This window comes from Aotus nancymaae, unplaced genomic scaffold (assembly GCF_030222135.1).
Source record: "Aotus nancymaae isolate 86718 unplaced genomic scaffold, 86718_ANA_hifiasm-v0.15.2.pri h1tg000049l, whole genome shotgun sequence".
In the NCBI taxonomy this organism is placed as follows: Eukaryota; Metazoa; Chordata; class Mammalia; order Primates; family Aotidae; genus Aotus; species Aotus nancymaae.
Genome location: NW_026988463.1, coordinates 32,393,012 through 32,417,258, shown reverse-complemented (window position 1 = coordinate 32,417,258; position 24,247 = coordinate 32,393,012). Strand labels below are relative to the sequence as shown.

Genomic DNA, 24,247 nt, shown 5'->3' with positions numbered 1-24,247 from the left:
GCTCTGTGTGTGCCACCTCGTTTCCGTCCCCAACAGCCAGGCGGGCCTTGGCGGCAGGAGGCACTGGCGTTGGGAGCAGGGGTCCTGCAGCTTGCCAAGCGCACACGGCCCTAGGGCGCCCGGCTGAGACTGCAGTTGCGCACCTCGGGCCCCTGCAGCCCGCTGCGGTCACCTACACCCCAGTCAGGAGCCTTTCCAGCGGTCGGGAGGAGAACGGAAGTTTGGGGAGACCCGCGCGGTTCGCCTGGTCGCATTTTGCATTTCCTTCCCCGGCAGCTGGGGTCACGAAGGCTGCTCTCGCTGGCTGTGTTGGAACGTGGACACGTGCGCTTTGGTAATAGGGCCACCTCCCCCGCGGGCCCGGTCCCCACCGCGAGCGCCGCCGGCTGCGGAGGCGGGACTGAGGACCCGGAGATTTGAGCCGCGGGTGGGCGGGGAGGGGCCTTTGTGACCTGCCCGCCCCTCTCCGGCACTGTGATGCCAGGGGGCAGCTGCGGGCCCTGCGCGCCAGTCCCCAGCGCCCCCCCCCCCGGTGTGTCACAGCGGCGGAGGCGGCTGTATCTGGAGCAGTCAGGGCGGGCAGGCCCAGCTGGGAGGCGCGCGGGCGAGGACAGCGGCGGCGATGGTGAGGCTTCCCGGGGCCGGCGGGCGGCGGGCGCGCGGCAGGGGCAGGACGGAGAGAAGAGTCTACGCCGGGGCGCAAGGATCCGTCCACCTGGAGCCGCAGAGCTCAAGGCCTCCTGCGGGTGGCGGTTCAGGGTCCAGGAGTCCGCACCCTCGGGCGGGAACACCTGGTGCCCTTTATCTTATGGGGAAATAGAGACCAGGGGCCAGTCGCTCCTTAAAGGGACCTAGGGGGCTTTGCGCGCAGAAAAGGAGGAAGGAAGCCCTGGGGAGCCCGACGGAGAAGCGGGCGAGATTGTGGGGCCCCCAGATGGGCAGCCTGTGGACACAGTGGAGAGAAGGGGGAATCCGGGGATTCTGGATGGGTGGTCTGGGCCGGGGCGGCTGGGGGAGCAGATGCAGTCACATCTCCAAACCCAGCCTAACGTGACAGGGCCTGGAATGTGACGCGGGACTTAGGGCGCCACGGTCCCCCCCACGCGTGGAGGTCGTCAGCGCACCCCCTGGCCAGCGGCTTGGGTTTGCTGCGCGTACAGCCCCAGCGCAGCGGGGTTCTCGGCGCACTCAGCTCCCAAGTCTTTCCAGCGGTCAGAGTCGAAGGACTTTGGTACTCAGAAGTCTCCGCTTCCGAAGGCCAGGGGACCTCCGACCTGTTTCCTACCCTGCCTTAGGGGCTCACGCTGCTCCCTTCCCGCCCCGCCCCCCACTTTCTCCATTTGCGGACGCGGATCTTACCCAGGGGCGGCTCCAAACATGCAGTTGCTCTCTCTAGGGTCAGCCTCTGCCCCCCCAGTGCCCCTGGTGGCTAACATTTGCCCCCAATCCACTTTCCCAAAGCTCTGAATCCCTGGAATCCCTCTCGGTTCCTGATCTTTCAGCAGTAGAGAGATGGGCTGGAAAGCTTGTGGGTAGAGGGAGGGCAGAATAAGGTCATGGTCAAGGTCAGGTTCTCTGGGCAGGCTTGCTCCAGGTGTCAGTGACCCAGAAAGCAGGCCAGAACCCCCTCCGCCCCGCCCTGCTACGTTTGGACAGTGCCCAGGGCCTCCTGGCTCCGCCTGAGCTCTGCTCTACCAGCTTCAGTTTTGTCCAGCACCCTCCCTCCTCCTAACAGGCTCCCAGATACTCTTGGGAGCTGAAAGAACATGGGAACATTAGGGAGGGTGGCCACAGGAACCCATTTCTGCCTGAGGCCCCTGGTATGGGGGGCATACAAGGGTTCCACAGCTGGAAGTTCAGAATTTTGACTCCTGGCTCTGCAGCTAGCTGTGTGACTTTAAGAAGGTCACTTAACCTCTCTGGATGGGTTTGTTTCACCTGCAAAATGAAGACGGTTATTATTCAGATTGCTAAGACTCCACATAGACTTTATTATTTTATTATTTTTAAACTTTTTATGGTAGAGAATTTCAAATATATGCAAATGGAGAGCAAATGGTATAATGAGCCATTATATACGTCATCTAACTTCAATAATTATCAACTTCTGACCTATCTTCACTTCATTTATTCCCTCCCTCCATAATTTTGAAGCAAATGCTAGGCTGCATAGTCTAGGATTGGCATTTAGTATTTATAATATCTAGCAGGTAGCTAGTGTTGTAGGATTTTCCCAGAGATTCCCGTGCACGCTTTGGATCTGAATGCCATTGTGGCTCGGAGTGGAGCCCAGAGGATGGGGGCGTCAAGGATCTTAACCCAGCCCTGTGCACAAGCTTCAGTGTGTGACCCATAGCGAGTTTCTGACAATGCCTGGTAAATCAACAATTCCAACGACAAAACCTGATTTTGAATGTGCTTAAGGGTTTGGGTGTTTAGCTGAAAACCTATGGTAAATATTTTGAAAAGGGAATACTGTTCATTTATTTTGAAACATTGGATTTTGTATTGTCGGTTCTTTTTTTTTTTTTTTTTGAGACGGAGTTTCGCTCTTGTTACCCAGGCTGGAGTGCAATGGCGAGATCTCGGCTCACCACAACCTCCGCCTCCTGGGTTCAGGCAATTCTCCTGCCTCAGCCTCCTGAGTAGCTGGGATTACAGGCACGCGCCACCGTGCCCAGCTAATTGTTTGTATTTTTAGTAGAGACGGGGTTTCACCATGTTGACCAGGATGGTCTCGATCTCTTGACCTTGTGATCCACCCGCCTCAGCCTCCCAAAGTGCTGGGATTACAGGCGTGAGCCACCGCGCCCAGGCCGTATAGTAGGTTCTATCTAGAACATTTAACTTGTGTGCATTGCACTGTCCTGATGACGTTTTTTTTTTGTTGAGCATGTTATACTCACAGAAACTTTTACAGTATCATTTGACTCATTTGTAAAAGGCTAAAATGACACATCTATAAACCTAGAACCCTAGAATCCCATCCCGGCAAAAACAACTTTATTTCCTTCAAGGATTCAGTTTCAGGCTGCTGTCCTGTCCCCTCCGCTTCCCTCCCTGGAGGGGGCTTGGGGGAGGTGACCTTGGTGTTAAGGAAAATTAGATTTGTCATTTCTGTAGGTTCCGGGTAAGAAAAGTGTAACTAATCCTTACATATATTTTTAAATCTATTTATCTAGCTACTAGGCAGATGAGCATTTTTTCTCTGTGAACTTCCCCCCAACCCCTTCTCCCCAGCTACCCACTACCCTGTAGCACCAGTACCCTTCAGCATTTCTGTGCTGGAGCCTAAAGTTACTCAGCTGGTAAGAAGCTGCGTAGGGGCTGGAGTTGACATCCGCTGGGCACCAGAGCCTCCGTCCTGAGCTGCCGGCCCATGGCTGCTCCCAGAGAGGACCATTCCCATCCGCTCCCAGGGTTCTTCTAGAACGCAGCTCTCTGGGAACTGAGACCATGACACCTTTTTTGGGAAGCGGCATGGAGAATCTTGGCCGGGTGCCCTAGGCCAAGTCCATGCCAATGATAGCAGGGCACAGAGAAAGTTTCTGTGGTCTATGGGGAGGTGGGAGCATCTGCAACATGGCTTCCTTAGCTCCATTCTGCTGGGACTAGAGAGCATGAAGGAGCCAGTCTCCCTGCAAAAATGGGCAGTTAGAGGGGAGGGAGAATGTTCGGGGGCCAGATGGTCTTCTGCAGTCACCCCATGTAGGCATGCGTGGCTGGGCTCTGTGGAGCTGATAGTGCATTCTGACCTCAGAGCACCATGTGGGCTCCCAGGGGCTGCAGGTCACTGCTGCCTCCTCCTCCCCTCCTATCAGGAAGGGCAGCTTTCTGCAGAGGCACTGGGCGCATGCCTCTGAATGAGGGGCCTTGGCTCCCAGGGCAGCAGCTAGGGCAGAGCTGTGGGGTTGGTGAGTTTAGTGGGAGCCCACAGCCTCAGGCCAGGCCCGTGCAGAGCTGGGGGTGGGCCGGGGAGGGGTTGATGCCATTGTTGAATGTCCTTTCTGTGACCTTCAAAGGGAGATGACAAGTTAAAAATGATTTTGGAGGGGAAGTAGCTGGTGGATAGAGGGTAGTGACGGGGGTGGGTGGGAGGATGTGGCGCTCTCTGTGGGAGGGAGCAGACCAAATGCTCCTTTCCCTCGGGCCCGCAAGGCACAGACGGCACTCTCTGTGGCCTTTGTGGTTGGCATTTCCCTGTCAGTGTCTTCCTGTTAGGATTTCTCTCAGATAATAAGCTGTAGAAGAGAGCAGGAGAGGGGGCAGGCACTGTGTAGCGGATTGAAACTCCCAAATGTCTCCCGCACCTGCCCCAGGGCCTCGGATGCTGGGAGTCTGCTTAGCTGATGGCCTCATGCCCTGAGCTGGCCTCCTGTGAGCCCTGTTGCTGCCCTAACTGCGGTGCCTGTCACCTGAGCCCCTCTTGAGAGCCACCTTCACTCACTAAAGTGAATTTAGGCCGACTCTGCTTTTGCCGTGTCTGGCTCGCTGTCGATTCTTTGTTCTGAGTGATTGATTTCAGATATGCTGTGTGGTCAAAGAGTTCTGAGCAGAGAGAGCCCAGCAGCCCTTAGGGGTCACATCTGTCCTACTGTAATCACCCCTCTGTGACACTGTGGGCCTGCTTTTCACTTGCCATCCCTGGCCTAGGTCCTAAAATATGTGTGACCACTTTATCCCAGGCTGACAACTAGAGATGACTCGGTGCCATCACATGCTTCCTGAGAGCAGCTGGGGCACGAGAGCACAGGTGGTCAGGGAGCGTGGGTGGCCCCCGGCTTTTACAGGGCACACGCTGTGGCCCACGTCGGCCCCTCTCCCAGATGATATTCCACTTTTACTGCCTTGGGATATTGGAAGTGGTATCACAAGACAGCCTTTTTCAGCCTTCCAAGTCTCCTGCTGCAGATGGTGATTAGCTCATCTTAGTTCTCTGAGAACAAAGCGAAAGGAAACGACCGCTATTAAAATAGAATATAAGACTGATGTAAAAAAGGGTTTCTTGCAGCAAAATTATAAAAGGGCTGCAAAGTTCTAGAATTTCTTTTATTCGTGCTCTGCAAAACACAGGCTTTCCTCCCCAGGGGGAGTGGTCACGGGTGGCCCAGATGTCTCATTGGCCCTGCCCTTCCTGGGCCTGCGCTCCAGACAAACTGGGCAGTGTGTGGGAACTGCCCTGTTTTCCTGCCTCTTGTTCACACTGCTCCTGCATCCACCTGAACGGCCCCATATCATCTTGGCTGTCTGTCTTCTTCAGGGTCCCTATGAATATTCCTCCTTTAGGAAACCAAGCTAGACGGCGTCTTGTTCCCCTTGGAACTCCCCCTGCACTTGACACGTACACTTCTTAGGCACTGGCCACTGTGCTTGTTGGGTGGACTGCAGCCCCTCAGGGAAGGTTTTCATTCCAGTCCTCCCTATGTTAACTGAACACCTGCTACATTCAAGCACTGGGCTTGGTACTGGGGATCCCATGAGTGAAACAAAGTTTCCTTGCCCTCACAGAGCTTACGTTCTCTACTAGAAAGGTCAGAAAATGAACAGGCAGCTATAATAGGGTGTGATGATTGCAATGACAGGGATGAAGGGGACAGGGAAGCACGTGGCAGGGCCCTATGTTGGCTTGGGATTTTGCAGACTTCCCATAGGAAGTGACATTTGACTGGAGACCTGAAGGATGAGTGAGTTAGCCCAGTGACTCACAATGCTTTCTCACAGACAATAACACAAAAAGATTTGCTGTAGAAATGAGGAGATGTCTTTCGTAGTTAACTCAGCACTAGGTCTGTGTGAGAAGTGGAATGCTTTTCATGAGGAAGGGACCTCCTCGGTCTCTCCACCTCCCTCCTCTTCACCTCCCTCTGCAGAAGAAGTTGGGTGAGAGAGGCTTCTGCAGCAAACAGGGGACCCTGTCCCCTCACAGGGGCCAAGGGGAGCAGAACTTGTCTGAGCTCTACAAGCTCAGATTCAAAATAGAACTGAGAGAGACAAGCAGTGTGAGTGAGAAGGCGTGCGCTCTGATTGGCTAGACAGGGGAATCTGAGTGTGAGTGAGAAGGCGTGCGCTCTGATTGGCTAGACAGGGGAATCTGAGTGTGAGTGAGAAGGCGTGCGCTCTGATTGGCTAGACAGGGGAATCTGAGTGTGAGTGAGAAGGCGTGCGCTCTGATTGGCTAGACAGGGGAATCTGAGTGTGAGTGAGAAGGCGTGCGCTCTGATTGGCTAGACAGGGGAATCTGAGTGTGAGTGAGAAGGCGTGCGCTCTGATTGGCTAGACGGGGAATCTGAGTGTGAGTGAGAAGGCGTGCGCTCTGATTGGCTAGACAGGGGAATCTGAGTGTGAGTGAGAAGGCGTGTGCTCTGATTGGCTAGACAGGGGAATCTGAGTGTGAGTGAGAAGGCGTGCGCTCTGATTGGCTAGACAGGGGAATCTGAGTGTGAGTGAGAGGGCGTGCGCTCTGATTGGCTAGACAGGGGAATCTGAGTGTGAGTGAGAAGGCGTGTGCTCTGATTGGCTAGACAGGGGAATCTGAAATATGAGTTTGGACCGGGCACGTGACTTAAATACCCTCTGCTGGGTCAGCTTCCCCCTCGCCCCCCAACCCCAGCTGCACACACAGGCCCTGAGAAGCAGTCTCCTGGTTCTGTCAGAGAAGAATGACCCATTTTCAAAGAGGCCACCCCATGAGCCATTCTCTATTTCGCTCTGCATGAGACAATTTTCCTGTCTGGAGTTCTGCTATCTGAACTTGGTCTTGGATTGGCGTAGATGTGGGCGCATCCCGGGGTCCTGGAAGTTCAGAGCTACAAGGAGGCCGGAGACTGTGTGGTCAAAAGAAAAGAAGTCAGTCCCGGTCAGAAGCCCTGGATTCGGGTCCAGGCTCTTTTGCTGCTGCAGAGCTGTGACATCTTGAGTTTGTCACTTTTCCTCTCTGAGCTCAGCTGTTTCATCTGTAAAGTAACGGAGAGGGAATCGTATTAGGTGGTCCATGAGGCTGCCCCCCCTCTGGTATCCTTAATGTTCTGAGCCAATATAGCATCCCTGGTTATGATAGACGGATGCCCTTTCTTGGATGTGAGGATGCCTCCCACGGTTATCAGCGCTGTCTCTGCTCTGTGCCTGCTCTGTGGAACTTCCAGGCCCAAGGCTGGGGAGCGTGATGAGGCAACATGGCTGCAGGAGCCGGGAGCTCGATGCAGGAGCTGTGGTTTGCTCCTCATTCCTGCCAGGCCTGCAGAGTGCTGGGCCCAGACCTCACAGCACCATGAAGCCTCATGCAACTTTGTTTTTTTTTTTTTTTTTTGGAGACGGAGTCTTGCTCTGTGGCCAGGCTGGAGTGCAGTGGCACAATCTCGGCTCACTGCAACCTCCGCCTCCTGGGTTCAAGCGATTCCCCTGCCTCAGCCTCCCGAGTAGCTGGGAATACAGGCACCTACCATGCCCAGCTAGTTTTTGTATTTTTTGTAGAGACAGGGTTTCACCACGTTGGCCAAGATGGTCTCGATCTCCTGACCTTGTGATCCACCCGCCCCGGCCTCCCAAAGTGCTGGATTACAGGCGTGAGCCACAGCGCCCAGCCACCTCATGCAACTTTGAATTTCACTTGTGATTTATTCGTGGAACTTCAAAGCCCTAACACAGTAGGTGCATAGTCAATATTATCTGCGTAGCAACTTCGTGCAATGGGCCAGGATAAGGGGATTCTGGAGAGTGCAGGCCCAGTCCCTGCTCCTGCTCTTTCTCTGTCTCTTTTATTATCATGATTTTTGCTTTTTTTTTTTTTTTTTTTTGAGATGGAATTTCGCTCTTGTTACCCAGGCTGGAGTGCAATGGCGCAATCTCAGCTCACCGCAACCTCCGCCTCCTGGGTTCAGGCAATTCTCCTGCCTCAGCCTCCTGAGTAGCTGGGATTACAGGCACGCGCCACCATGCCCAGCTAATTTTTTGTATTTTTAGTAGAGACGGGATTTCACCATGTTGACCAGGATGGTCTTGATCTCTTGACCTTGTGATCCACCCGCCTTGGCCTCCCAAAGTGCTGGGATTACAGGCATGAGCCACCGCGCCTGGCGATTTTTGCTTTTTACTATGAAAAGTTTCAAACCTTCAGAAAAGTAGACTAATATGCCACCCATATATCTCATATCTAGATTTAAGATGAATGCCTTTTTCATCTGTTATCTGCTGTGTTTGGGAAGGATTTTCAAGTACATACATCATGACATTTGACCCCTAAATGCTTCAGATGCAACTCTAGAAAATAAGGATGTTTTCATACTCAACCACATATGCTGAACAAAACAAATGAGTTTATTTGTCCCCCAAATATTTTGATTTGTTCAAGCCAGAATTCAGAGTTCCCATGATGCATGTGGTGGTGCTGCTGCTAAGTCTCCTTTGATATGGAACAGCCCCTCCAAGCACCTCATTTCTCATGAGTTGAAAAGCCTGGACCAGATGCCCTGCAGAATGTCGCACCTTCTGGGCTGATTTGTTTTCTCTGATGTCACTGAACTTAACCCTCTGATCCCTGTGTTTCCTGCGATATGGAAGCTGAATCTCCAGGGCTCAGTGATGAAGGCTGAGTTTTTTTGAGAAGCAGTCCTCACAGGTGGTCTGTGCATCACATTGCGTCCCATCAGGAAGTCCTCAATGTCCGTGGCCCACAGTTAGTGATGCTGAGATTGATCGCAGCCTTAGGCTGGCGACCCTGGCAGTTTCTCCCGCCTTGTGGCTGAAACAGTGATTCTTTGGCTCTTGGTGAAGATCCAGTTCCCTATCAGTCTTTCACCGAGTGGTGTAATTTACCTATTACATCTTCTAATCAATCACAGAATTAGACTATGTAATAGGGCAATATTTCATAATCTATTACTCGGTCCACATTGTTTATCGAACATTCTTCTATTAAAGAAAAAGAGCTGTCCCTAATTAACAGGGCTGCCTGGATAGGGACAAATGAGTCTTTCTCTAGGGGCTTTCTTTGAGGACCTGTGGGTTTTCCCTGTGTGTCCTGCTTCACTCCAGTGCTGCCATCCCTCCTCGTGAGGCTCAGGTCGTCTCATTTTAGGTGACGGGAGCCTCTGCAGGTGCTCGAGCAGCGCGTCAGTTAGCCTCTGTGCCTCCAGGCACTGTGCGATGTTCCAGCCTCAGCTGGCACATTCCCCACCCCAGACCTGGATGCGTCCACCTCCACAAGGAGCCTGGTTCCTGTTAGCGGGGAAGGGTATTGTGAGACCTGCCTTCTCTCTTGATTGGTGTAGCTGCTTTTCACTTTTGGGAGCACCTTTGAATCTGTCAGTCATTTCTGAGTCTATTGTATGCCTCCAATTATTCTTAAGAGCTAGTTCAGTAGGGAAAATAGCTCTTTCTAAGGTGTGTGTGTGTGTGTATGTGTGGATGTGCATGTGTGTGCACAACGGGGGCAGGGGAGAGAGAAAAAAACATTTTGTAAAGACTGGCATATTTATTAGCGTGCGATTAAAGAGGGCATTAAGAGAGGCTGAAAACGTTGTCACCATGCCAGTGGTTTTCTGGTCCCCCAATCCTTGACTCTTCCTCCCATGATCTTTGATTTTCCTAAAATATTCCTGCATCCTCTCTGGAAAGCCCCAGAATGTTCCAGAAGTGAGAGCAGGCTGGGGACTGGGCAGCACCCTAGGCAGGACTAGAGGGTGGCCGATGATCTGCGGTGGTGAGGGGCAACAGGCCCAGAAGGCTGAAAGTTAGGAACACAGAGGATACTGTCCCCTCAGCCTCCACACCTCCCTGGGATGTCACAGCCACGTGCTGAATGTGATGCCGTGGTCTGGGTGGGTAACTCTGGTTGTGGGTGTTTCCTGGATGCAGACTCTGCTTTCCTTAGGCTTGAACTGAGCCCTCAGCTGGAGGCAGAGAATAGACCCCACAGTAAAGGAGAGAAAACCCTGAGAGCTCTTTCTCTGTGTGCTGCTTCCTGGTGGAGAAAATGCTAATGGCAAGACAGCATCAAAAATTGCGGCTTACACTTCCCAGCTGAGGAGAGGTTCGGTGACTCAGCCCAGGCCACACGGCACAGCGAGTAAACCGAGGAGGCAAGATGTGATCCTGGGGCGTGGGCAGCTCTGAGGGTGAAGCCTCTCCCAGGCCAGCGGGCTCCTGGAGCTCCAGCCGGGTTGCCCACACTGGCTGCTGTGCATCCCTGTGCTCTCCCTCCCCCAGGGCGGGGACCAGGTGTCCTTCAGCTCCAGCATGGAGACCGGACTAGAGTGGGGCACAGTTGTAAAACTGAGCTAGGGGACAATGGTCCTGATGCTCTGAGCCCTCGAGATGCTCTGAGAGCTTTCCATGCCCAGACGGTCTTCCACGTCCCCAGGAGCCCCACACTTTGACGTGGACCCTACTGGCTTCCATTCCCAGCTATGCCCTCTGGAGGCTCTGCTCCTGGCTTGAGTTACCCGGAGCTGGAAAATGCCAGGGCAGGTCATGGCTAAAAATAGAAACTTGCAGACCTGGCAAATGCTTCCCGCTGGGCTCAGGCGGCTGCCCCAGGCACAGTGCCACCTTGCATGGGCCACTGCTTCCCCACGGCAGGGTGTGGGTGGGGGGATGAGCCTATCATCCCTACACACACACACACACACACACACGTACACACGTACACACATACACAACACACATACACAACACACATACACACATGCAAACACAAACACGCATACACACGTACACACATACACATACACACATACATATACACACATACATGCATACACAAACACACACATACACACATACACACACATACACATATACACACATACACATAGACATGTACACACATACACGTACACATACACACACATACACACATACACACAAACACACACATACACATGCATACATATACACACATATACACACAACACACACATACACACATACACACATGCATACACACATACACACACATACACACATACACATACACACACATACACAACACGCACATATATACACACATGCATACACAAACACACATACACACGTACACACATACACATGCACACATACACACATATACACACACATACACACACATATACACACACACTCCCCACCTCCCTTTCCTTTAATAGTTTCGACTTTTATTTTAAATTCAGGGAGTACATATGCAGATTTGTTACATGGGTCTATATTGTGATGCCGAGGTTTGGGGTACGACTGATCCTGTCCCCAGGTAGCGAGCAGTACCCAGTAGTCAGTTTTCCAATCCTTGCCCCGGCTTCCCTCCTGCTCTAGCAGTCCCCAGTGTTTACTGTTGCCATTTGTATGTTCACGAGTACCTCATGTTTAGCTCCCACTTCCTAAGAATATGTGGCATCTGGTTTTCTATTCCTGCATTAATTTGCTTAGGATAATGGCCTCCAGCTGCATCCATATTGCTACAAAGGACATGATTTCATTGTTTTTGGGGGCTGCGTAGTATGCGCACCATGGTATATACACCACATTTTCTTTATCCAGTCCACCATGGATGGTACCAAGGTTGATTCCATGTCTTTGCTATTGTGAATAGTGCTTTGAATGAACGTGCGAGTGCATCAGTCTTTGTGGTAGGATGATTTTATTTTGGATATATACCCAGTAACAAGATTGCTGAGTCAAATGGTAGATCGGTTTTAAGTCCTTTGAGACATCTCCAAACTGCTTTCCACAGTGGCTAACCCAATTTCCATTCCCACCAGCGCGCTCCCCGTCTTAAACTGTTAGCACAAATACCAGTCAGGCAATTGTGGCTTCACATCAGAGTCAGGCAGAGCTAAGGGCGCTCCAGTTCAGCTTTACTTAACGTCTGGCCTGGCATAGGCAAGGGGCAGGCATGGGGCCGCCAAGATTTTCCAACTGTTCAGCGTGCAGGAAGGGCCTAATTTATACCCGTCCAATCCTCTCTTGGGATAATCAATAATCCTTTTTCTACATTGGTAACCATGACACTACTGACGGCCATGGAATAGAATGTCAGATCACATTCCTTTCATGAGTGTTTATTTGCTCCGTGATGTCCTGAGACTGTGTGCGTGCGTGTGTGTGTGCGCGCACGTGTGTGTGCATGTGTGCGCAGCGTCTCAGAAAGTCAGGGTCAGGCGTGACTGTGAACACTGCCTTGCGTGAGAGTAGGTTGAGGGAGAGTTTCCGCCACGATCCCCAGTTCTTCCTGGGCCTTCCTCACCAGTGCAGGAGTCTCGTGGTTTGGAATTAGCCTGTTGTTTCATCTTTGCAACCACCTTCTTTTTTCTTTCCTGGTATAAAAGGTTAACCCTGGGAAGCAACCTTTAGAACAAAGCACAAAACAGCTGCTCTAGAGCTAGTCAACACCAGCTGGCAATGGGGTGGCGGGGCCGGGGGCCTGGCTGGCCTGCAAGGGACTGTTGTAGGGGTAATGGGCGAGGGCATGCTGAGGGCTTGGACTCTCTGACCTTGATGCTGCCTCCTCCCCACAGCGGGAATGCATATCAGTCCACGTGGGCCAAGCAGGAGTTCAGATTGGCAATGCCTGCTGGGAGCTCTTCTGCCTGGAACACGGCATCCAGGCAGATGGCACTTTTGACAGTCAAGCGAGCAAGATCAACGATGATGACTCCTTCACCACCTTTTTCAGCGAGACTGGCAATGGGAAGCACGTGCCCCGGGCCGTCATGATCGATCTGGAGCCGACTGTGGTGGGTGAGTGTGGGCGGAGATCCTCTCCACAGGGAACATCAGGAAACTGCAGAGGCGTTGGCCCACAGTAGCTAGGGAAGCAGCATCTCTAGCTGGAAGGTGGGGATGGTGCAGCCGAAGCCTCCCAGCCCACGTGACAGCTGTCAGCTCCTTGGGGTCTCCACAGTCTCGGGAATCTTATAACAGTGATCAAGACTCTATGCAGAACAAAATGCCTCCCACTTAAACCCCAAAACCTGCTGTGTCATACTAAAATGGTCACATTGTTACTAAATACTAAGGATAAGAAAACCCAAATAATTTTTTTTTTTAAAAGCTGGGGTTTCACCATATTGGTCAGGCTGGTCTCGAACTCCTGACCTCAGGTGATCCACCCACCTCAGCCTCCCAAAGTGATGGGATTACAGGCGTGAGCCACTGCACCCGGCGAAAACCCAAATAATTTTAGAAATTATAAGACACCCCTAAATGACCAGTTTCTCTAAGTATAGGTTTCTGAGTCTGCCCTCGGGATGGGTATAACCTCAGCCTCTTACACACAGAGGGGCCTATCACAGCATGCACAGTCCTTCACAGCCGGGAGCTGCTGGAGTTCTGGAATGAGGCTCATTCAGGTCTAGGAAACACAGTGGAATTCTGCCTCGGGTCCTGGCAGAGCTCTCCTTCCCACACTATCCTCCAGTAGTGCTAAATCCCCTGTTTCTGACCCCTGGGTCAACTCTCAGTTGAACATCAGGATTTCCCCAGCTTCAAGCCTGGCTCCTCAAGCAAGAGATAGTTCCCTGGGGAGGACTGGGCATGAGCTATAGGGCCTGAACACCAGTGTCTACAGACAGTAGAGGACAGATGCTTCGCACAAATGCACAAAGTGCGGGTTACCTCCCAGGCCACTGCACAGATGATTTTTCTGCGGGGAATATAGGACTTTTGAAGGGAAGAGGTGACATAGTTGGAGCCTGATGTGTCTTGATCTGCTCTGTGTCCACTTTGTGTGAATCCTTGGAAGTGAGCAGAGACCCCCTTCAAGGCCTTTCTAGGGCTCCTGCTCCTCTAGGACCTGGAACATAGCTTTGCTTCAAATTATTCTAAAATACATCTAATGCCTGACATGTATTATTGCCGCCATGAGGTGGAGTTAGGGGGGAGGACAACTCTTGGGAGGGTCTAGGTTCTGGGCAGATCATCCTGAATCTTTCTTCATGTCCCTAGAACATTTTAATGCAAATGGACTTAAGTTAAATTGTTGGTACACTTTGCAGCATGAAAGAAAAAGACAAAAGGGAAGGCTTGAGGAGTCTAGGTGGAAGGGAAGAGAGGCAATTAGCGTTGGAGTTCCATGACCTTTGTCAAGCTAAGGCTTGTTGGGGTTCCAGGCAGCAGGGCATGTGAGCTGCAGGCCTTGACTCTCTTAGTGCCTGAGCTACCTGGGAATTCTCCTAGTCTTCTGCAGATTTGTTATGAGGTGGTCTGACTTCGCCTCCCTGGAGTTTTATAGGGAGGGGAGACAGGAAGGGGGTCCTGCAGTAGTGTGATAGGGAGAGAGGCTTCTCCCCTAGGTGCTAGGACCTAATGGCCTTCTCCTCTTGGAAGATGAAGTCCGGGCAGGAACCTACCGCCAGCTCTTCCATCCAGAGCAGCTGATCACAGGAAAGGAGGATGCAGCCAATAACTACGCCCGGGGTCACTACACGGTGGGCAAGGAGAGCATTGACCTGGTGCTGGACCGCATACGGAAGCTGGTAAGGGTCAGGAGGGCAGGGATGGGTGGGCACGGCTGGAGTGGACAGGCCTGGCCACGTGCTGCTTTGATCAGGCTGGGAAACGGCACACGACCCCTGGCTACAGGACGGAGCTCCTAAGGTTTGGAAATTTCTGCTTAAAATCTGTAAGAAGCAGGCACAGGGGTGATGCCCCTTCCTCTGTGTTGGCACCATAGACTGCTCCAGGCTGAGGCCCTATTCATACTCACTGATACTCTCTCGTAGTATCTGGGGAAGGTACCAGGTGTGAGGCAGGGTGAGGTCTCTGCTGGTTGGAAACACAGGTTAACAAAGTAACCCAGAAGAGGAGAGGAAGAGATTGTCGACACACTTGGGCACTTACAAATGCCGTTACGAAGCCAAGTACATTCCTTTATTTAATCCTTAATAATTCTGCTTAGGAGGTCTCCCTGTACTTTACAGATGAAGAAATTCAGGGCCAGGGTGGTTCAGTATCTTAGCCTGCGTCACACAGCTAGAAAGTGGCAGAGTTAGGGTTTGAACTCGGTTGGACTACAAAGCTCTGAGTGTAGGTTGGGTCACTTTGTTTAAGCTTCCATTTGCTTATCTGTATAATGGAAAAACTTGGACCTGATCACACGTTCTTTACCTGGGAGGTAACGGTGCCCAATTTTTGTGTATCTTCACTTTTTCTGTTTAGAGGAGGGCTTCTCAGGGTCATTGGCCTCAAAGCTGCCTGTGGTCCCCAAAAGTTCAAATCACACCCAATGGGAAAATCCTGTGTTTCTGTGAATTTCTCTTGGTTCTGATAAGTGCTGACCGGTACTTACAATGCACCAGGTCCTTGCTCAGCATGTAATGCTATTTAATTTAATTGTCACAATAACTTTATGAGGGTTTTCTATTTCCCCACTTTCACTAAGATGGAACAAAAGTTTGGAGAAGTTCAGTAACTTGCTTAGATTCTTACAACCAGGAAATAGCAAAGTTGATATTAAAACTCAGGATTTCTGGGCTGGGCGCAGTGGCTCACGCCTGTAATCCCAGCACTTTGGGAGGCCGAGGTGGGTGGATCACAAGGTTGAGAGATGGAGACTATCCCGGTCAACATGGTGAAACCCTGTCTCTACTAAAAATACAAAAAATTAGCTGGGCATGGTGGCACGTGCCTGTAATCCCAGCTACTCAGGAGGCTGAGGCAGGAGAATTGCCTGAACCCAGGAGGCGGAGGTTGCGGTGAGCTGAGATCGCGCCATTGCACTCCAGCCTGGGTAACAAGAGCGAAACTCCGTCTCAAACAAACAAACAAACAAACAAACAAAAAAACTCAGGCCTTCTGGCTCCATTTACATTTCTGAAATTGGTGCCCTGGGTCACCTTCCAAGGTTGGGTTGAAATATGTAGGTAGCAGTTCCCACAAAATCAGATGACAAGGGCAGGGAAAGTGGGCAAGGAGTTGGGTCCCTCAAAGGACAAAGTCACCATCCACTGTGGTTTTGAAACTCACATTCCCTGTTCAACCAACTACTGGGCTGAAACCTTCACATACCTAGAGGCGTGTGCCCCTGCAGCTTGCCATCTCGTTAAAAAAATAATAGAGACAGAGTCTTGCTCTGTCATCCAGGCCGGGGTACAATGGTGTGATCATAGATTTCTGCAGTCTTGAACTCCTGGGCTCAAGTGATCCTCTGACCTCAGCATCCCAAGTAACCGGGACTACATGTGTGCGTCACCACGCCCAGTTAATTAAAAAAATTTTTTAGATGTGAGGTCTCACTATGTGGCCCAGGCTGGTTGTGAACTCCTGGCCTCCACTGGTCCTCCTGCCTCAGCTTCCCAAACTGCTGGGATTACCGGCATTGAGTCACTGTGCCTGGCCCCATCCCATATTTTAGCCACTCCCCCAAAGATCAATACAAGTCCTTTTGTTTCCTTACTTCTTCAAGGCTGTTTTGATTTAATCCACACGAAATGTAGAGAGGTGAGATAGGGCAGACAGAGTGGGCCACCTGGCTTTTTACACTTGTGGGGTGTTCTCAGAAACTTATTTTTCACTTTTAATTTTTTTTTTTGAGATGGATTTTCGCTCTTGTTACCCAGGCTGGAGTGCAATGGCGCGATCTCGGCTCACCGCAACCTCTGCCTCCTGGGTTCAGGCAATTCTCCTGCCTCAGCCTCCTGAGTAGCTGGGATTACAGGCACGCACCACCATGCCCAGCTAATTTTTTGTATTTTTAGTAGAGATGGGGTTTCACCATGTTGACCAGGATGGTCTCCATCTCTTGACCTTGTGATCCACCCGCCTCGGCCTCCCAAAGTGCTGGGATTAGAGGCGTGAGCCACCGCGCCCGGCCTCTCGGAAACTTGTATTTATGATTCCTTCTCATGTCCTACTCTCCCCAGACAGATGCTTGCTCTGGCCTGCAGGGCTTCCTGATTTTCCACAGTTTCGGTGGGGGCACTGGCTCCGGCTTCACTTCTCTGCTAATGGAACGCCTCTCCTTGGATTATGGCAAGAAATCCAAGCTGGAATTTGCCATCTACCCGGCCCCCCAGGTCTCTACGGCGGTGGTGGAGCCTTACAACTCCATCCTCACCACCCACACCACACTGGAACATTCAGATTGCGCTTTCATGGTGGACAACGAAGCCATCTATGACATCTGCCGCAGGAACCTCGACATTGAGCGCCCCACCTATACCAACCTCAACCGCCTCATCAGCCAGATCGTGTCCTCAATCACTGCTTCTCTCCGCTTCGACGGGGCCCTCAACGTGGACCTCACTGAGTTCCAGACCAACCTGGTACCCTATCCCCGCATCCACTTCCCGCTGGTCACCTACGCGCCCATCATCTCTGCCGAGAAAGCCTATCACGAACAGCTCTCCGTGGCCGAGATCACCAGCTCCTGCTTTGAGCCCAACAGCCAGATGGTGAAGTGCGACCCCAGACATGGCAAGTACATGGCCTGCTGCATGCTCTACCGGGGCGACGTGGTGCCCAAGGACGTGAATGTCGCCATTGCTGCCATCAAGACCAAGAGGACCATCCAGTTTGTAGACTGGTGTCCCACAGGCTTCAAGGTGAGAGCTGCTGGCTTAGGGAGGGGAGAGATAATGAGAGAAGCAGAGGGAGATGACCCAGGACATGCAGTCCCCTGGGTGCTTCAGGCTTTATGTGATGATCTGGGGAGGGGGCTTCAACCAAATGTAACGTTAATGGAATTCAGCTTTGGTTGAGACACAAATGCTGCTAAAGTTTTGTCTGTTTAGGCCATTTTAGAAAAGTTTGGTGCAGGGGCCAGGCCCGGTGGCTCACGCCTGTAATCCCAGCACTTTGGGAGGCCGAGGCGGGCGGATCACAAGGTCAAGAGATCGAGACCATCCTGGCCAACAAGGTGAAACCCCGTCTCTACTAAAAATACAAAAAATTAGCTGGGCATGGTGGCGCGTGCCTGTAATCCCAACTACTCGGGAGGCTGAGGCAGGAGAATTGCTTGAACCTGGGAGGCGGAGGTTGCAGTGAGCTGAGATTGCACCACTGCACTCCAGCCTGGAGAAAGAGTGAGACTCCATCTCAAACAAACAAACAAAAAAAAAAAAGAAAGAAAGAAAAGTTTGGTGCTATTTTACATGAATTAATTGGTTAATATTTGATTTTCTTTATTGAGCAACAGGTAATGATTTGGTATTGGCCCGAATCTACTGACTTGAATTGCAGTGCTTTTGGTGTTCATGATTTGGTTCAATTTGCCCAAAGTTGATTTTAATGGATATTTTACACTTCCTCGTACAGCATGATTTTGTGGTCATTTTTTTTTTTGAGACAGAGTCTCACTCTGTTACCAGGCGCCAGGCTGGAGTGCAGTGGCACAATCTCGGTTCACTGCAACCTCTGCCTCCTGGGTTCAAGCAATTCTCTTGCCTCAGCCTCCTGAGTAACTGGGACTACAGGCACACGCCACCACGCCCAGCTAATTTTTGTATTTTTAGTAGAGACGGGATTTCACCATGTTGGTCAGGATGGTCTCGATCTGTTGACCTCATGATCTGCCCACCTCGGCCTCCCAAAGTGCTGGGATTACAGGCTTCAGCCACTGCACCCGGCCTGGCCATTTTAATTTTAGAGTTAACTAAATTATTCCAGTTGCCAGAGGATGATGCCCTCCTCTAACAAAAGATGTGTTCTCCCAATTTATTTTGAAAACTTAAATATCTATCCTACACATCTTAATCAATTTGGAGTAATAAGAAGATAATTTTATAGTTGTTCTATGATTGCTATTTTTCATCACTATTAACCAGGAGTACGTAGAAACCAGCAAGCCGTGTGGCCGGCGGTAGACCAGGTGCCCGCAGTCTGGAAAATGCCAGGCTTGGAGGCTCAGCGGGGAGATACAGAATAGTGAAGGTGGACCCTAGGCCCCAGGACCAGGAATGCTCACTAGTAGAAGCCATCCCTCTGAGCTGGGCAGGCATGCAGCCTGGCTGTGCACGCGAACAGCTCAACCACTCCACCATGGTCTTCTTGTCAGATTCGGCCATCAGAACAGCTGCTGCACATTAGCTAGTGCCCTTTAGTCTGTCTCTTTCTTTCTCTTTCTCTTTCTTTCCTTTCTTTCTTTCTTTCTTTTTCTTTCTTTATTTCCTTTCTTTTTCTTTCTTTCTTTCTTTCTTTCTTTCTTTCTTTCTTTCTTTCTTCCTTTCTTCCTTTCTTCCTTTCTTCCTTTCTTCCCTTTCCTTCCCTTTCTCTCTTTCTTTCTTTTTTTTTTGACAGAGCCTGACTCTGTCACCAGGCGCCAGGCTAGAGTGCAGTGGCACAATCTCGGCTCACTGCAGCCTCTGCCTCCTGGGTTCAAGCAATTCTCCTGCCTCAGCCTCTTGGGTAGCTGGGACTACAGGTGCGTGCCACCACGCCCAGCTAATTTTTTTTTTGTATTTTTAGTAGAGATGGGGTTTCACCTTGTTGGCCAGGATGGTCTCGATCTCTTGACCTCGTGATCTGCCCACCTTGGACTCCCAAAGTGCTGGGATTACAGGCTTGAGCCACTGCACCCGGCCTCTCTCTTTCTTTCTTTCCTTCCTTTCTTTTTCTTTCCTCCTTTCTTCCTTTCTTCTTTCTTTCTCTTTATTCTTTCTTTCTTTATTTCTTTCCTTCCTTCCTTCCTCCCTCTCTCCCTCCCTCCCTCCCTCTCTCTCTCTTTCTCTTTCGTCACCTGGGCTGGACTGCAGTGGTGTGATCTCGGCTCACTGCAACCTCCACCTCCTGGGTTCCAGTGATTCTTCTGCCTCAGCCTCCCGAGTAGCTGGGATTATAGGCACGGACGACCATATGATTTTTATATTTTTAGTAGAGATGGGGTTTCACCATTTCGGTCAGGCTGGTCTCGAACTCCTGATGTCAGGTGATCCACCCACCTCGGCCTCCCAAAATTCTGGGATTACAGGCATGAGCCATTGCGCCCAGCCCCTAGTCATGCTTTCAATCATTCAGAGGCTTTAGTGGGACCTATTATGTATCCGGGTTTGTCCCAGTTGCTGGAGGTAAAGAGATGAGGATGTCTCAGTTCTTCTCGGCAGGAGTTACAAGTGTGAGGCACCAGCTGCGTGCTGGCCTCATGGCAGCCCTGCTTGTGTCTGAGGCTTTGACCTGGCTGTTCTGCTGAGTGAGGAGTGCAACGTTTCTTCTCACTGCTCTCCTCCCAGCTACATATATAATTTCCCCCCAAGATTACACCTATTTTTTTTTTTGAGACGGAGTCTCGCTCTTGTTACCCAGGCTGGAGTGCAATGGCGCGATCTCAGCTCACCGCAACCTCTGCCCCCTGGGTTCAAGCAATTCTCCTGCCTCAGTCTCCCAAGTAGCTGGGACTACAGGCGTGCGCCACCATGCCCAGCTAATTTTTTTGTATTTTTAGTAGAGACGGGGTTTCACCATGTTGACCAGTATGGTCTCGATCTCTTGACCTCGTGATCCACCCACCTCGGCCTTCCAAAGTGCTGGGATTACAGGTGTGAGCCACCGTGCCCAGCCCGATTATGCCTATTTTTATGTGGCGGTTCTAGTCATTCTGGCAAAACCAGTCAAGATCTTCCAAAAAATGAAGTGCTTTTTTCTTTCTCAAATGGACACAAACAACAAGCTAGTAGGAGAATGAATGGGAAGAAAGAGAATGAATGAGAGAGACAAAAGGAGACGCCCCCTCATTCTCTGTCCTTCAAGCAGCTCTGGGGTTATGTCCTGAAGGATAAATGTGGTAGCATTAGCATAAGCTAAGAAAAGCATGTTCCCAGGCCGGGCGCGGTGGCTCACGCCTATAATCCCAGCACTTTGGGAGGCCGAGGCGGGTGGATCACCAGGTCAAGAGATCGAGACCATCCTGGTCAACATGGTGAAACCCCATCTCTACTAAAAATACAAAAATTAGCTGGGCATAGTGGTGCATGCCTGTAGTCCCAGCTACTCGGGAGGCTGAGGCAGAATTGCCTGAACCCAGGAGGCGGAGGTTGCAGTGAGCTGAGATCGCACCATTGCACTCCAGCCTGGGTAACAAGAGCGAAACTCCGTCTCAAAAAAGAAAAGCACGTTCCCTGGAGTGGAGGCTGCTGAGCTTCATCTTCTTGCATTCTCTCCAACGGTATTTGTCCCCACTTGACTCAGGTCGGAGATGTTACCGCTTAGAGGAGAGGAAGTTGGCCTAGGCACAAAGCTTATGGCAGTTGGGTTGGATCCAGCAACATATGTGATGTGGCCAAGTTCATATTCATTGCCTTGCCTTTCCCCACTTTGCCCCCTCCCTGTACCCCCTCCACCTCCGAGATACCACCTGTGCCTAAGAGGAATGGTGGGCGCTGTGGGCCCAGCTGCAGGCTACCCACGTTGCTGCACAGTCAGCTGCCACCCCCACCCCAGCCCCTCAGGAGGATGTGCATTTTAAAGCTATGGTATTAAGAGACTGGCAATTAAAGTGTGGTGGTCTCAGTGGGAGAGGTGGCTGAGGTTATCAGTCCCCATGAGTAATGTCACGGTTTGCCATGTTAGACTTGTCCCAGTTTCCCATGGTTCCTGGGGTTGTCTTTGGTTTGGGATGTGTGTTGGGAAGAAGAGAGCTTCCCAGGGCAGAAGCGCCACTAAGATGGGGCTGGGCTGAGCCTAGGAGACCTGCCATGCTGCAGAACTTGGCAAGATCTTTAACAGCCTTCTTGGATTGGAGACTCTGCTTTTCTTCCGAGAAGCCCCGATTCCCAGAAACACAGAGCCTGGTTAACACCAGCACCACCCCGGGGCCTTCCGGCTCTCTTTATTTACTGCTCCGGAATCTTCCTGTGACCTCTTCAATAGTTTTCACTTTTGGCAGGGAAACTTCCTGAAATTTACTTGCAATACAACTAAGAGGAACTCGAGATGACTATTTGGGAGACAGTACACTTCTGAATAGCTTTGAGTCTAGAATGCATTTCCTGTTACACATACATGTGGACCAGACGCCTCCCACCTGCTGCTAACGTCGCTCGTGACTCATGTTTGCCCACCTGCTGAGCCCTCTGTACCAGCCTTGTCCTTCTCCAGCCTTCGATTGCCCAGCCCTTGCCCACCTGCTTTTGTTTGTTTTTGTTTGTATAAAAGACAGGATCTCGCCCTGTGTCCGCTGCTGGAGTGCAGTCGTGCCAGCGTAGCTCACTGCAGCCTTGACCTCATGGGCTCAAGTGATCCTTCCACCTCAACCTCCCGAGTAGCTGGGACTAGTAGGCATAGCTGCGGTGCCCGGCTAATTTGTTTTTTTTTTTTGGTAGAGATGGGTTTTTGCTCTGTTGCCCCAACTGCTTTCACTTTCTCTTCAGGTTCTCTCTTGCCACCTGCCGGCTTCCCGACCCCATCCCGCCCGCTCCATCCTGTAGCCCCACTCCCACACCCATGACCATGACTTGAAGCTAGCCGGGTGACCAACATGCCCCATCCTGAGTTATCCTCTGGCTGACTTGCATCTTTTTCTGTGGCTCCTCCTCTTTCTCTGTCCCTCAGGTGGGCATCAACTACCAGCCTCCGACTGTGGTCCCCGGGGGAGACCTGGCCAAGGTGCAGCGGGCCGTCTGCATGCTCAGCAACACCACAGCCATCGCGGAGGCCTGGGCCCGCCTCGACCACAAGTTCGACCTCATGTACGCCAAGCGGGCCTTTGTGCATTGGTATGTCGGAGAGGGGATGGAAGAAGGAGAATTTTCTGAGGCCAGGGAAGACCTGGCCGCCCTGGAGAAGGATTATGAAGAAGTGGGGACTGACTCGTTTGAAGAAGAGAATGAAGGGGAGGAATTTTAAATATATACCTTCCCCTTGGCTGTGTCTCTTTATTTATGCTGCTCCACGCAAAGCACATCTTCAGGAGTAACAGAGCACTCTCCCCGCCCCAGCCTGATTCCTGCCTTACCCGGGAGGAGGATGCTCGGCCCCAGTACCCAGGGTGGCAAAACTGGGCCATAAGTGGATGCTGAGTTCCATCAGGCCCTGCCTGGGTAGGAACAGCTTTCTGTCACTAAACAAAGTGAGGACCACCGTCTCTGGGCGAGGTTGCAGCCCAGTTTCACATGCGAGGAGGCCTAATCAGGATTTTCAATGCCAGATGGGGTGGGTCTGGGCCCAAAATGTGGCCTGCTAGCTGGGGAGTGAGAACGCTCAGAGAAAGGAGAGGTCTGGGCCTGGGAAGGTTCTGGGGCGGGGCTGAGCAGAAGTTCACATGAATGGGACTGTAGCCCGCCCCGGGCAGTGTCTAGACTTAGCATGCATTCACTTCCCCGTCACATATTCCAGTGCACATATCCCTGTCCTAAGCACTGTTCTAAGAGCTGGAGAGTTGGCGATGAACGAGACAGACCCATTTCCTACCCTCATGCATACATAAATAAGCGAATGAGATCATGCCAGCTGGTGTGAAGTGAGAGGAAGTAAAACGCAGTGTGACAGTGTCTGGGCATGCTCCCGTGGACCGCGTGGTCAGAGATGGCCACGTGGAGGCCTGCGCCACATGGGAGGATGCTGGGTGCAGGGAGAAGCAGGTACAGAAACAGACTGGAAACAAGCTTGAAGCGTCTGCAGAGCAGAAAGGAGACTGTTTCTTGGAGGATGGCGAGAGGGGAAGAGACAAGACCCACGAGCCAGGCAGGGCCGGAGTGTGTCCAGGCTATGGGCATGGAGAGGAGTTTAGAATTTTTCCAAAACAGAAGCATTTGGAAGGTTTCAAGCAGGATATCTATACCTTATTTCTGTATTCAGACAGGCCTTATCTCCAATCCTCCCAACAGCCTCAAAATAGATGTTCTGCTCATTGTGTAGATGAACAGACTGGGATGTTTTAGGCGTTGGAGACCGTCGGAGGTAGAGCTCAGATGCAGCGCCTGCCTGCTCCTCCTGTCCACCCTACCCCGTTTCTAACCCTGGGTGTTCATGCCATGTTCCAGCTGCTGCCTGATAAAATGCTGGATGGGGAGGGGCACAAGTCTGTCATTTACAGAGGAGGGGGTGGCTACCTGCTCCTCTTCCCTGAAGTGGGCAGTTCTGGTGGAGTAATCAAAAGGCTGTGAACCAGCTAGGAAGACACCTGGGGCTGGGCCCATGGTAGGTTCCTGGGCATTAAATGCACCCTTCTTTTTTTTTTAATTGCATCTTAGGTTTTGGGGTACATGTGAAGAACATGCAGGATTGTTGCATAGGTATACACGTGGCAGTGTGATTTGCTGCCTTCCTCCCCTTCACCTATATCTGGCATTTCTCCCCATGCTATCTCTCCACAACTCCCCATCCCTCGCTGTCCCTTCCCTATTTCCCC

General features: G+C 51.5%; 1 protein-coding gene across 2 annotated transcripts; it reads left to right on the top strand.

Moving 5' to 3' along the window:
- The first annotated feature begins 228 nt into the window (after positions 1 to 228).
- TUBA8 (tubulin alpha 8) lies at positions 229 to 22,761 on the top strand. 2 transcript variants are annotated; one of them, XM_012454264.2, is made up of 5 exons: positions 229 to 334; positions 12,486 to 12,708; positions 14,296 to 14,444; positions 16,830 to 17,510; positions 22,450 to 22,761. In XM_012454264.2, the coding sequence occupies exons 2-5, from the start codon at positions 12,681 to 12,683 to the stop codon at positions 22,741 to 22,743; spliced, it is 1,152 nt and encodes a 383-aa protein (XP_012309687.1). In that variant the 5' UTR covers positions 229 to 334; positions 12,486 to 12,680; the 3' UTR covers positions 22,744 to 22,761. The 2 variants fall into 2 exon arrangements, with proteins under 2 accessions (XP_012309687.1, XP_012309686.2); XM_012454263.2 differs by lacking the exon at positions 229 to 334 and adding an exon at positions 559 to 625.
- The last annotated feature ends 1,486 nt before the right edge of the window (positions 22,762 to 24,247 follow it).

Bases quoted from the DNA above. Each gene is read 5' to 3' on its own strand.
- TUBA8 (XM_012454263.2), top strand. The intron at 14,445-16,829 runs GTAAGGGTCAGG...TACTCTCCCCAG, and splicing joins TGGACCGCATACGGAAGCTG to ACAGATGCTTGCTCTGGCCT. The intron at 17,511-22,449 runs GTGAGAGCTGCT...TCTGTCCCTCAG, and splicing joins GGTGTCCCACAGGCTTCAAG to GTGGGCATCAACTACCAGCC.